Source organism: Bos taurus, chromosome X (genome assembly GCF_002263795.3).
Source record: "Bos taurus isolate L1 Dominette 01449 registration number 42190680 breed Hereford chromosome X, ARS-UCD2.0, whole genome shotgun sequence".
In the NCBI taxonomy this organism is placed as follows: Eukaryota; Metazoa; Chordata; class Mammalia; order Artiodactyla; family Bovidae; genus Bos; species Bos taurus.
In genome coordinates this window covers 37,555,046-37,566,015 of record NC_037357.1, presented here as the reverse complement: position 1 = coordinate 37,566,015, position 10,970 = coordinate 37,555,046, and the positions used below count along the sequence as shown (strand labels likewise).

The window sequence follows — 10,970 nt, the reverse complement described above, 5'->3', positions numbered from 1 at the left end:
TCCCGTGTAAGAACAGGCACCTGTCACCTCAGCTCCGGGTGCCTATTTGGGAGTAGAGGCAGGAGATGCCAGCACAAGGGCATGAGCACAGAGGTCCCCGTGAGCCCTGTCACTTGACAACTCCGCATGCAGCGTCTGCACAGAGAAGGCAATGAGGGATTGGCTGAGAGCACGGGTTCTGGGTGCCCACAGTTGGCACGAGGAGCCAAGCAAACACCGGGAACTAGCACTGCGGCTGTGGGAGCTGCCCTGCGGATGAGCAGGAGGGCCCAGAGGAGACATTCTGCACTGGGGCGCGTGACTTGCGAGGGTCTCATCCTCTCTTAAGTCCCCGTCGAAAAATATTCCCAGAGAAACAAAGCCGCCCACTGAAGCACAGAAGACTGGGGAGGAGTCCTGGGCCTCTGGCCCTGCACCAGTGTGGTTTCCCTGGGGTTGATGAATGTGTCATTGGGCCCTCAGGAGGACTCATTAAACCAGCGTTTCCAAAATGTCTGCTCTGAGAAAGACGTAAACAGTGTCCTCTAAGCACTAGCAGTCTCCCTGCTGCCTGGTGCCTGGCTGGCAGCTCCAGGGAGGGACCAGCCACCAGCTTCATCTATTGGGCACCACAACACCCAGCATTGCAGGAAAGACCACTGAGGGAGGGCATGGTGCCCAGGGCTTGGTACTCACAGACAGGTGTTGTTGTCCAGTCAGTCATATCTGACTCTTTGCAACCCCATGGACTGCAGCATCCCAGGTTTCCCTGTCCTTCACCATCTCCCGGAGGTTGCTCAAACTCCATTGAGTCGGTGATGCCATCCAACCATCTCATCCTCTGTTGTCCCCTTATCCTCCTGCATTCAATGTCCCAACATCAGGGTCTTTTCCAGTGAGTCAGTTCTCCACATCAGGTGGCCAAAGTAGTGGAGCTTCAGCTTCAGCATCAGTCCTTCCAATGAATATTTAGGACTAATGTCCTTTAGGATTTTCTGGTTTGATCTCCCCGCAGTCCAAGGGACTCTCAAGAGTCTTCTCCAGCACCACAGTTCAAAAGCATCAATTCTTTGGTACTCAGCTTTTTTTATAGTCCAACTCTAACATCCATACGTGACTACTGGAAAAACCACAACTTTGACTAGATGGACCTTTGCTGGCAAAGTGATGTCTCTGCTTTTTAATACTAGTCTAGGTTTGTGATAGCTTTTCTTCCAAGGAGCCAGCGTCTTTGAATTTCATAGCTGCAGTCAACATTTGCAGTGATTTTGGAGCCCAGGAAAATAAAGTCTATCGCCGTTTCCATTGTTTCCCCATCTATTTGCCATGAAGTGATGGGATCGGATGCCATGATCTTACAGATAGCAAATAGTCAGTACTATGTGATCCCAAATACTAATCGCTGACAGCTGCAGCAGGGGCCTGAAACATCACCTTGATCTTGTAGGGAGAAGGGGGGGGGGAGTGTTGTGGATGCCATTGTAGAAGTTCCTGGATGCTAACCAGAGCTCTGTCACGGCCTAGCTCTATCAACTTTCTCTGGTATTTTTGGTTCTTTCCTTAGGGAATTTTCCCATAAGTGAGGTCATTGGGTCAAAGGGCATGGATGTTTCAGTGGTTCTCACGCCGCCGGGCTGCAGACGTCCCAGACCAATGGGTTCAGGCTACAGGGTGGCCCCAGCTCTCCCAGCCCCGGGGGCGGGGGGGCGGTGATGAGGGTGCCCCGGGCGGTGTCCGGGGTGCCTTCCTGAAGGAGGCTGGGGGAGCAGGCAGGAAGTAAGCGCGTGTGAGCGTGCCGCTCTCTGGAAAACAGACTGGTGAGCGGGGAGGCGGCTCAAGGCTGAGCCTGCTGGCTCCTGGATCATCGCATCCCGCTATTTCCCCGGACACGCCTCTGTTACTCCGTGTTACGAAAACGTACAGATTTAAACGTTGAAAGAATTTCTCATTACGCCCCGGGATCCCGCCGCCCGTTTGTAGGGTTCGGATCTGAGCGCCCGGCAGGAGCGTAGCCCCGCCCTCAAAGCCTGGGAAGGCGGGGCTCTCCCCGCTGAGCGAAGTCTCAAGAGGAGACGTCAGGGGCGGGACCGAGCGTGGCCCCTCCCCCCGGAGCCCGGCCCGGGGGCTCTGCCGGAGAGCGCGTCGGGGGCGGGGCAAATTCGGGCCCCTCCTACCCGGTAGCCCGCTGCCCAGAGCTAGCCGGTGACGGCGGTGGCAGCTGCGGCCGTGCTCTCGCCCCAAGTCGCCATTGCTGGGCCTCTCGAGCTGCCCCGCGCAGCTCCCTGGCCTCGCCAAGTAGAGCGAGGCGGGTGGCCTCACGACGCTGCCTTCGATCCGGCTCGCATCCCTCCCCGCAGCGTCAGGCAAGTCTCTGGCTGGCCCGGCCCGCGTCGCCGGCCTCCATGCCCGGAGAGGTGGGAGGGGGGGCCTCCCGCGGGAGGGACCCGCATCTGGGAGAACCACTTCCACTTCCCAGCCCCAGCGGCTCCCGGGTGCTCGATCGTGACCCGCCTGGTTCCCGCGTCCCCTCCAGTCCCAGCCGGGCTTCTCTCCACGTCCCCAAGGGGCCTGGCCAGGGACTTAGACCAGCAAATCGGCGCACCGATAACGCCCGCACCATAACTGGGGCCCACCAAGAGGTCGTCCCTGACCCCCACCCAAACCTGCTTGTTCTGCTTTGTTGCCCCCCTCCCCAGAGCGCAGGGTCCCCAAAGGCTGCACCTGCTGGCTGCCCCAGCCCAACGAGAGAAGTGGACATGAGGTTGGCAGGTGGGTGGCTTCCACCGTGAAAGGGAGAGTCTTGGAAAGCAGACTCGGCTGGAGGCCCAGCTGCCCAGAGGTCTGTCTGGAAGGGCGGGGAGGGCGGGAGTGGTGGGACCACTGGGTTTGTTGGGTTTTGCAGAAACACTCATTCTATGACCTTGAGCAAATCCTTTCACTTCTGAGGACTTCAGCTCCCAGCTCTTTCAGTCGTGAGAAGAGGGGTATGATAGTCTGTTTCTCCCAAACGGGGTGACTGGCCACTCTTTGGAAAAAGAGCTATGTGAGAGACGCCCCAAGGAGTGCAGCAGCTGGGTGGACAGGGAGATGTGGTGGTCTTAGACAAGAAGCTGATCAAAGTGGCCCTGGGCTCAGATGGGAACCCACTGCCAGTTCTGCTGTTGCCTGGACAGTTGAGACAAAGTGGGCTTGGGGTCCCATCAGTTTTGGGGTGGACTTCCTAGTGGAAAAGGTTGCAGCACTATGAATGTATCCCAGGGAAGCTGGCCCATGAGGAACTGGCTGGGAAGATGTGGCCTCAAGAGTGGTCAGGGCTGGGCTGGGAAAATAAGAGTCACTGCTCTGTGAATGTCAGTTCAAGGCTGGGAGCAGAGGAGGGCACTTATACAGACAGTTGAGGCAGGAGGGGAGAGTGAGAGAAGGGTATGGACACAGGATTTGGGGATTCCCCAGTGTCATTCTGCAATGTTTTCACTTGCTGCACTGTATGAATGGAGGGATCATTTGCTGAAAGACAAAATACCAGAAGAATAGTTTGCTTATTTGGGGTAGAATAGAGAAGATGAGTTCTGTTTTAATATTTAGTTTGAGACACCTGTGAAATATCCAAATAGAAATAGTAAAGTAGCAGTTGGCTATATAGATATGGCTCAGAAGACAGGACAGAGCCAGAGATAAATGTTAAGGACAAGGAGAATGGTTGACATAATCCGGGAAGAGTCCATGGAAGGAGGTGAGAAGGCCATGTGGGACAGAAACCAGGACAAGCCCAGGTCTTCAGGGCAGAGTCTCAGAGGACAAGAAGGGTGAGGAGCATCCTATGGGCTTCCAGGGTGCCAGCCCAGAAGGGTTTCTGTGAGAGGGCTTCAGCCTGGAGACAACGAGGGCCCACAGGTAACCCCGGGGTGCTGACCCCAAGAAGGTCCCAGGCTGGGGGCCTTGGCGACAGGCTGTCCTACGGGGCTGATGGAGGCCCGGGCAGAGAGGAGGAGATCAGAAGACAGAGGGACCAGGAGGGAAGTCTATGCAAGGAGGGAAGAACCAGCATATGCGACTCTGGAGGGGCCTGAGAGGAGGGGAAGGGAGCAGATGGAGGCCAGCGGCCAGCTGGGGACGTGATCCCCAAGGACTGTCCTCCTGCGTCTTCAGAGGACAGGAGATGTTGACTATAGAAGACCAAGAGTGAGACAGAGTGAGCTATTCCAAGAACTCCAGCCAGGGTGGAAAGCTGGGCACCCAGCTCACAGCAGGGGAAGGGAGGCCTGCCTGGCCTTCTAAAGGGGTAAGAGCCTTCTCCTCCATCATTGCAGGAGAAGGGAGGGGCAGGGTGGCGGGGACTCAAATGCATGGGGACCTCAGGGGTTAGGTGGCTCCTCTGTCAGCATGGGAGGTGGGTAAAGCCCTCTCCAGCAGGGGCTCTGAAGGCCCCTCCACAACGCCAGGGAGAACCAAGCCAAGAGCCTTCCAGGTGCAGCGGCCTTTCCTCCTTCACCCACCAGGAGCTGATCCGCTTCTCGTGCCTGGTGGGCGGCCACAGGTACCCCCCACTCCTGTTCTCCCATCCCTTCCTCCCCAGCGGATGAGGAGATCCGCTCTTGAGAAGGCCTGGGGTCGTCCGGGAGCTCGCTGCCCTCAGAGGTGGCCTCGCTCATGTCTGTCCTGCCTCCAGGCCCCCTTCGCATCATGGCCCTGGTCATCACCGTGGCTGTCACCTGGATTGTAGTCAGCATCCTCCTCAGTGGCCTTGGCTTTCCTTGGATCCAGCAACTCTTCGCCAGTGAGTGTGGGACTTTCCCTCACCCTGCTACAAGGGTCGCTGGCGGCAGGCAACCGGACCTGCGGGCTGAGGCTCAGGACGGGTCTGGCAGCGGTCTGGTTTGTCTGTTTCCTCCTGGCAAGACACCGGGAGCTGTCCTCGCTGGTCTGCCTCTTGGTGTCCCCCACAGCCTGACCCTTACCACCCAGTTGCTTTGGCTGGACACACCAATCCCCACTCATTAGAATCCATTCAGTTCAGTTGGAGTCACTGGGGCCTGAGTGGGAGGGCAGGGGAGCTTCAGCTGAATCTTGGGGATGATGCCCTCGTTGGTCCCTGGAGGCTTTCCACTGGGTTCTGAGATGGGGAGGGAACTCGACCCCGTCTTGCTGGGGACACCTCATCTCTAAGGACTTTTCACAAGTCCCATCTACCCTTTCCTGAAACAGAGAGTTTTGCATGTGAATGTTTAGACGCCCAGGAATGTATGTGCCAGGGTCAGCCTGGCATAGCCCCTGGCCCCTGATCCTGGCTTGTCCTCCATGTTGACTTCCTGGTACAGGACCAGGCTGCCCTACTAACAGAAACAACTCTCTGTACCCACAGGCCAAGAGAACTCAGTGACTGCAGGTAAGGTTCCTCTCACCTCACGGCTCCTGCAGTGTACCTACCCCTCTGACCACCTTTGTGACAGCTGTGCTTGTACCCAGCCCACTAGGGTTTCTCTTCTCCATTTACCCCTCCCCATACTATAGCCCACTGGAACTGCTTGCATGCTGGGAGTCCAGAGAACAAGTTACCTCCTTCCAGAATACCTAGGGGGCCAGGCATAGGATGGACATTGCCATTCTGAAAGGGAGGAATTGTAAGGAATAAAGAGGTCATCAGTCTCAAGCAAGTCCAAATCCCAGCAGGGCAGATCCATTACATTTCAAAGCCTAAGAAGAATCCCTGGGCCTTTGAGGGGGTGAAGGTTGGTGGGGCTCTGGAATATAGGGGGCGATCTTACCCTCCCTTTGGGTCCAAGCCAACTGTGGCCTCTGCAACTATTGACCTGCCCTTGGAATTCTTCCTCCCTTCCATCCTTTGTCTGTCTCTCTCAGTCCAGCCTGGAAATGTTCCTACTTGTATACAAGTCTCAAAAAACCTTGTTTATCTCCTTTGGAATTCATGAGGGTCTAAGCTATAGACAAGAGAGTCCTCCAGATCATTCCTGGATAACGTCATCTCTCTCTCCTGGCTTCTGCTGACACAGCTGAGTGGGTCTACAAGTCACCCGTCTAGCTCTTAACAAACAGTTGTCCAGCCACACCCTGGGTGTTGTCTCCTGAACCTGCCCCTCTCATTTTTTTTTTTTTTTTTTTTTTGCAATATGGTTAGGCTGAGAATTTTCCAGACCTTCACATTCTGGTTCTTTCATGCTTAACTGGCCTGTCTTCCCTCCCATGTTATTGTGAGCGACAAGGAGAAATCCTCAACACTCTGCTTAGAAATCTCCAAGTTCAGCCTTCACGAGTTGTACCTTCCACAAAACACTAGAACACAATTTGGCCATGTTCCTTGCCACCTGATGACAAGGGTGGCCTTTTGGCCAGTGTCCCAGAACACATTCCTCATTTCTGTCTGAGAGCTTACCAGAAGCACCTTTAGCATTCACATTTCTAGTGACATTCTGGGCATAGTGATGTGTGATTTCTCCATGAGGGTAGAAGCTTTCTCTACTGTTCTCTCTTCTTTCTGAGCCCTTAGCAGAATTACCTCCAATGGCTGTATGTCTACTAACAGTCTCTTCAAGGCAATCTAGACCTTTTCTAAGAAGTACCTCAGAATCCTACAGCCTCTACCCATTACCCGGTTGGAAAGCCATTTCCACATTTTGGGGGATTTATTACAGTAGCACCCCACTTCCTGGTCTCAAACTCTGTATCCATTTCCTGGGGTGGCCATACCAAAGTGGCAGAAACTGGGTGGCTTAAACAGTAGAAGGATATTCTTTCTGTTCCAGAAGCTCCAAGTCTGAGATCTAGGTACTGAAAGGCTACTCTCATCCCAGAGGCTCCAGGGGAGGCTCCTTCTGGCATCTTCCAGCTTCTGGTAGCCCCAGGTGGCCCCTGGCTTGTGATTTCATCCCTTCTGTCTCAGCGCCCATTTTCACATGGCCTTCTCCTCCACGTCTGTGTCTTCTGTCTTCTAAGACCACACATCATTAGATTTAAGGTGATTAGTGAAGTCGTTCAGTCGTGTCTAACTCTTCGTGACCCCATGGACTGTAGCCTGCCAGGCTCCTCTGTCCATGGGATTTTCCAGGCAAGAGTACTGTAGCGGGTGGCCATTTCCTTCTCCAGTCATTAGATTTAGGGCCCACCCTATTCCAGGGTGATCGCCTCTAAATGAATTATAATGTCAGTAACCCTGTTTCCACTGAAGGTCACGTTTTGAGGTCCTAGGGTTTCAGAGCCTCTTCTGTGGGAACACAATTCACCTCGTAACACACCATCCTCCTGGCGGCTCTCCTACTATCCTCTGTTCTCCCACCAGTGGCCAAAGAGCCTCCCTGAGGGTCCCTGACCTCAACCTGAGCCATGTCTCCTCTGCACGCCAGTCCCCTGGTCTGTGATCACTCATTCGTCCCTATGGGCTGGGCCTGACCACCCCCTCTCAGGTGTCCAGTGCCCCCAGGGCCAGGCCCAGGAGTCACGCTGGTTGTCCCCACAGAGCCGCGAGCCAGGAAGTACAAATGTGGTCTGCCCCAGCCGTGCCCCGAGGAGCATCTGGCCTTCCGTGTGGTCAGCGGCGCTGCCAACGTCATTGGACCCAAGATCTGCCTGGAAGACAGGATGTGAGCCTCTCGGGATGGGGGCAGGGAGGGAAGCAGGGGCTGCATGCCGTTGATGGGCCATTGGAAAGCTTTGACCCGCTTCCAGGCTCATGAGCAGTGTCAAGGACAACGTGGGCCGGGGACTGAACATTGCCCTGGTGAATGGTGAGTTCCCCATGGAGCAGAGATGCAAAGCCGATTGGCAGCCTGCCACCCTCTGTCCACATGCCCACTCCGGGAATTCCCGGGGGGCCTGGGGTGGTAGGGGGCAGCGTGTGGGAGCTGAAGGTTCCACAGAAGTGACCCGATGGACAAGAGCAGGGTAGCAGTGAAGATCTCGAACTTTCCAGGGATGGGAGGCTGCTGCCTGGGGAGCCCCTGGAGGGCTGCCAATGCCTGGCAGCTTTGGGTGTGTCCTGGCATGTGAACCAGCAGCACGGTGGTAGGCATTCACATGTTGGGGGTATTGGGGGGAGCTTCTGGAAGGGCTGCTGATCTGGGGGCTCTGGGTGGCATCACTCTGGCAGCTCCTGCAGCAGCGCCCAATTCTTCCCCCTACCCAGGGGTAAATGGAGACCTCATCGAGGCCCGTGCCTTCGACATGTGGGCAGGAGGTGAGTCAGGCTGCCACTACTACTTTCTGACTGTGGGTGGAATGACAGCTCCTTTGCCCTGAACGCTGTTCCCTCTAGGCTCTCCCGGGCAGCTCAAGTGCTCCCTCACCTTCAGAAAAGGTGGGGAGAAGGACCGGTGTACAATCAGGGCTTTGGCCCTGGCTTCTTGTTTTCTGGGATTCCCTGGTAGCTCAGATGGTAAAGCATCTGCCTGCAATGTGGGAGACCTGGGTTCAATCCCTAGGTCGGGAAGATCCCCTGGATAAGGGAAATGGCAATCCACTCCAGTACCCTTGCCTGGAGAAATCCCATGGACGGAGGAACCTGGTGGGCGACAGTCCATGGGGTCGCAAAGAGTCGGCCATGACTGAGCGACTTCCCTTTTTCTTTCTTTCCTTACTTGTTTCCTAAACTCTTCTATTTCTTCTTATTTGGTTCCTAAACTCATTTGGCGACTGGCTTGGCATGAATCCCTGGCCCACTCACTCCCTGCTTTAATTTCCTCGTTTGGAGAACGGGTTGGTGAGGGAGGGGTGCTCAGAGGTGGCCAGTGCTCCATGGGACCTGTCCCCCCAGATGTCAACGACCTGCTGAAGTTCATCCGGCCGCTTCACGAAGGCACCCTAGTGTTTGTGGCTTCCTACGACGACCCAGCCACCAAGTAAGTGATGGCCGAGGCCGGCCGAGGCCTCATCCATCTAGGGTCACAGCTCACCTCTTTTCCTTCTGTGCGGCAGGATGAATGAAGAGACTCGGAAGCTTTTCAGTGATCTGGGCAGCAAGAACGTCAAGGACCTGGCCTTCCGGGACAGCTGGGTGTTTGTGGGGGCCAAGGGTGTGCAGAATAAGAGCCCCTTTGAGCAGGTATGGACACAAAGCCTGGAACCCCCACTGCCTGGCCCAGGGCAGTCTGCCCGCCCCTCTGGCCTGCATCCTCCAAGGTCCCCTTCTGTTCATGCCACAGCCTTCCCTGAATTCTGCCCAGCACACCTGCCCCCCACCCCACGGTGGTCCTGGCTCTGCACGAGGAGGGCAGTAACTTTGATCTTCTCTCTCTTGTCTGGATTTCCCCCTAAAGAACCTTTGAATGGCAAAGCTTTCACATGAGCAAGAGTCACAGTTAAGACACCTCCCTGCTATACATCTTCAAGATGCTTGCCAGACATCTTGTCAGTCGTTTGGTTAAGATTCCATGCTTCCACTGCCAGGGGCAAGGGGCAAGGGGCATGGGTTCTATCCTTGGTCAGGGAACTGAGACCCCTCATGCCACGTGGTACAGCACCACCCCCACCCCCAAAAGATTCTCAGTGATGTCCCATCCCTGCCAAACCCAGGACCCCAGTTTAACCTGCTCCCCAGCTGCCCTCATTGGGAGGCCCCCTGCCCCCAAACCCTGCTCCCCGCAGCAGGGCAAGGCAAATAGGCCATTCCAGTGGTTTCTGGAAGGCTCCAGCTGCCAAAAAAGCAGCTTGACTCCCAGACAAGAAATGTCCCTTTGGGCCTCACTCTTGGCACAGCTTTCATGGGCTCCCTGTGGGTGAGGTGGGGGCTGGGACACACCCCGTCCTTCCCTTCCCAGCATGGGCCAGGCCCACCAGAGTTCTGAGAACCTGACCCCCTCCAGCTGTAAGGGGACAGCTGCCACCATCTTTAGCTGAAAACACTGAGGCACTGGCAGACGGGGCTGGGTGCCCAGAGAATGCCCGCTTGGTTGACCCCAGCCCAAGAGGATGGAGGGTCTGTCTGGCCCCGGTGGCTGAGGATGAGTCCGTGCCTTCTTCTATCCCACAGCACATGAAGAATAGCAAGCACACCAATAAGTATGAAGGCTGGCCCGAGGCGCTGGAAATGGAGGGCTGCATTCCCAGGAGGCCCGCAGCCAGCTAGGGGCCAGGCTCGCAGATGAAACTGAGCAAGACTGCGTGTGCCCAGCCCCTGACGAGGCGCCAGCACAGAGCTGAGGCCCCGACCCCACGCCCAGCACGTCAGGGCTTTGAGGTGGTGACCAGCGACCAGACAGTGACCAGTAGTGGGGGCTGCCCAGCGGACCCATTGCACTTTGTGTCTGGGGGGAACCCCAAGGTACCTGTCTCCTTTTCCGAAAGCTGCTCCCCTAGTCAACCCCCAACCAGGCGAGTCCCAAGCACCTGCAGCCCCAGGTTTGGTAGTGGCTACCTAGAAGGTTTGGGCACCTTCCAGAACCTCTGCATCACAGAGTGCCTCGCAGCTCCATGGGCCAGGCCTGTTTCCAGCATGATTTGTCGTGCTGGGCCACCTGGCCACCTCCAGGGAGGGGCGGCCACCTTGGAGCCGGGCCAGCTGCGTGCTGAAGTTGCGGCCTGATGGAGTGGCAGGTGGTCGCCCCTGTGGTTTGTCAGAGGGCCTGCCTTCTCCATGACCTCTTAATAAACTGGTGGCCCCCAATAGGATGAAGTGTGTTCAGCGGGGTGAGTCAGGGGTGTTGGTGTCCTGGGGGAGGGACACGTCCCCGAGGCTCAACCGACTCGCCTCCACACCCTTTGTAGTGGCCTGTGTCTCCAGGGTGCATGTCATCCACAGGCCCCTCTGCCCAGTGGGCATCCCTGTAGCCTTGCCTGGAAAGCTGATTCTGGCTGCTGGAAACTGGCTGAATCCCTTGGACACAGGCCTGTAGGGATAGGAGTGGGGATTCAAATCAACCCAGGAGGCTTCCCCCTCCTGCCCCGGCTCCCTCAAGAGCTGGTACGTCTCCCCGCAGCACTCAGCTTTAGATCCCTTTGAAATCAGGGCATGAGAGATCAAGGTACGAAGGCTATTTGGCACT

At 56.3% G+C, this 10,970-nt stretch overlaps 1 protein-coding gene across 2 annotated transcripts; it reads left to right on the top strand.

Annotated features, from left to right (window-relative positions):
- The first annotated feature begins 2,249 nt into the window (after nt 1-2,249).
- Nucleotides 2,250-10,593, top strand: FAM3A (FAM3 metabolism regulating signaling molecule A). 2 transcript variants are annotated; one of them, NM_001076309.1, is made up of 10 exons: nt 2,250-2,342; nt 2,676-2,748; nt 4,649-4,756; nt 5,342-5,365; nt 7,451-7,574; nt 7,660-7,718; nt 8,117-8,167; nt 8,744-8,828; nt 8,905-9,031; nt 9,959-10,591. In NM_001076309.1, exons 2-10 carry the CDS (start codon nt 2,736-2,738, stop codon nt 10,052-10,054), a joined length of 687 nt encoding a protein of 228 aa, NP_001069777.1. In that variant the 5' UTR covers nt 2,250-2,342; nt 2,676-2,735; the 3' UTR covers nt 10,055-10,591. The 2 variants fall into 2 exon arrangements, with proteins under 2 accessions (NP_001069777.1, XP_010819871.1); XM_010821569.4 differs by lacking the exon at nt 2,250-2,342 and having other exon boundaries at nt 2,742-2,818; nt 9,959-10,593.
- Nucleotides 10,594-10,970: the final 377 nt, after the last annotated feature.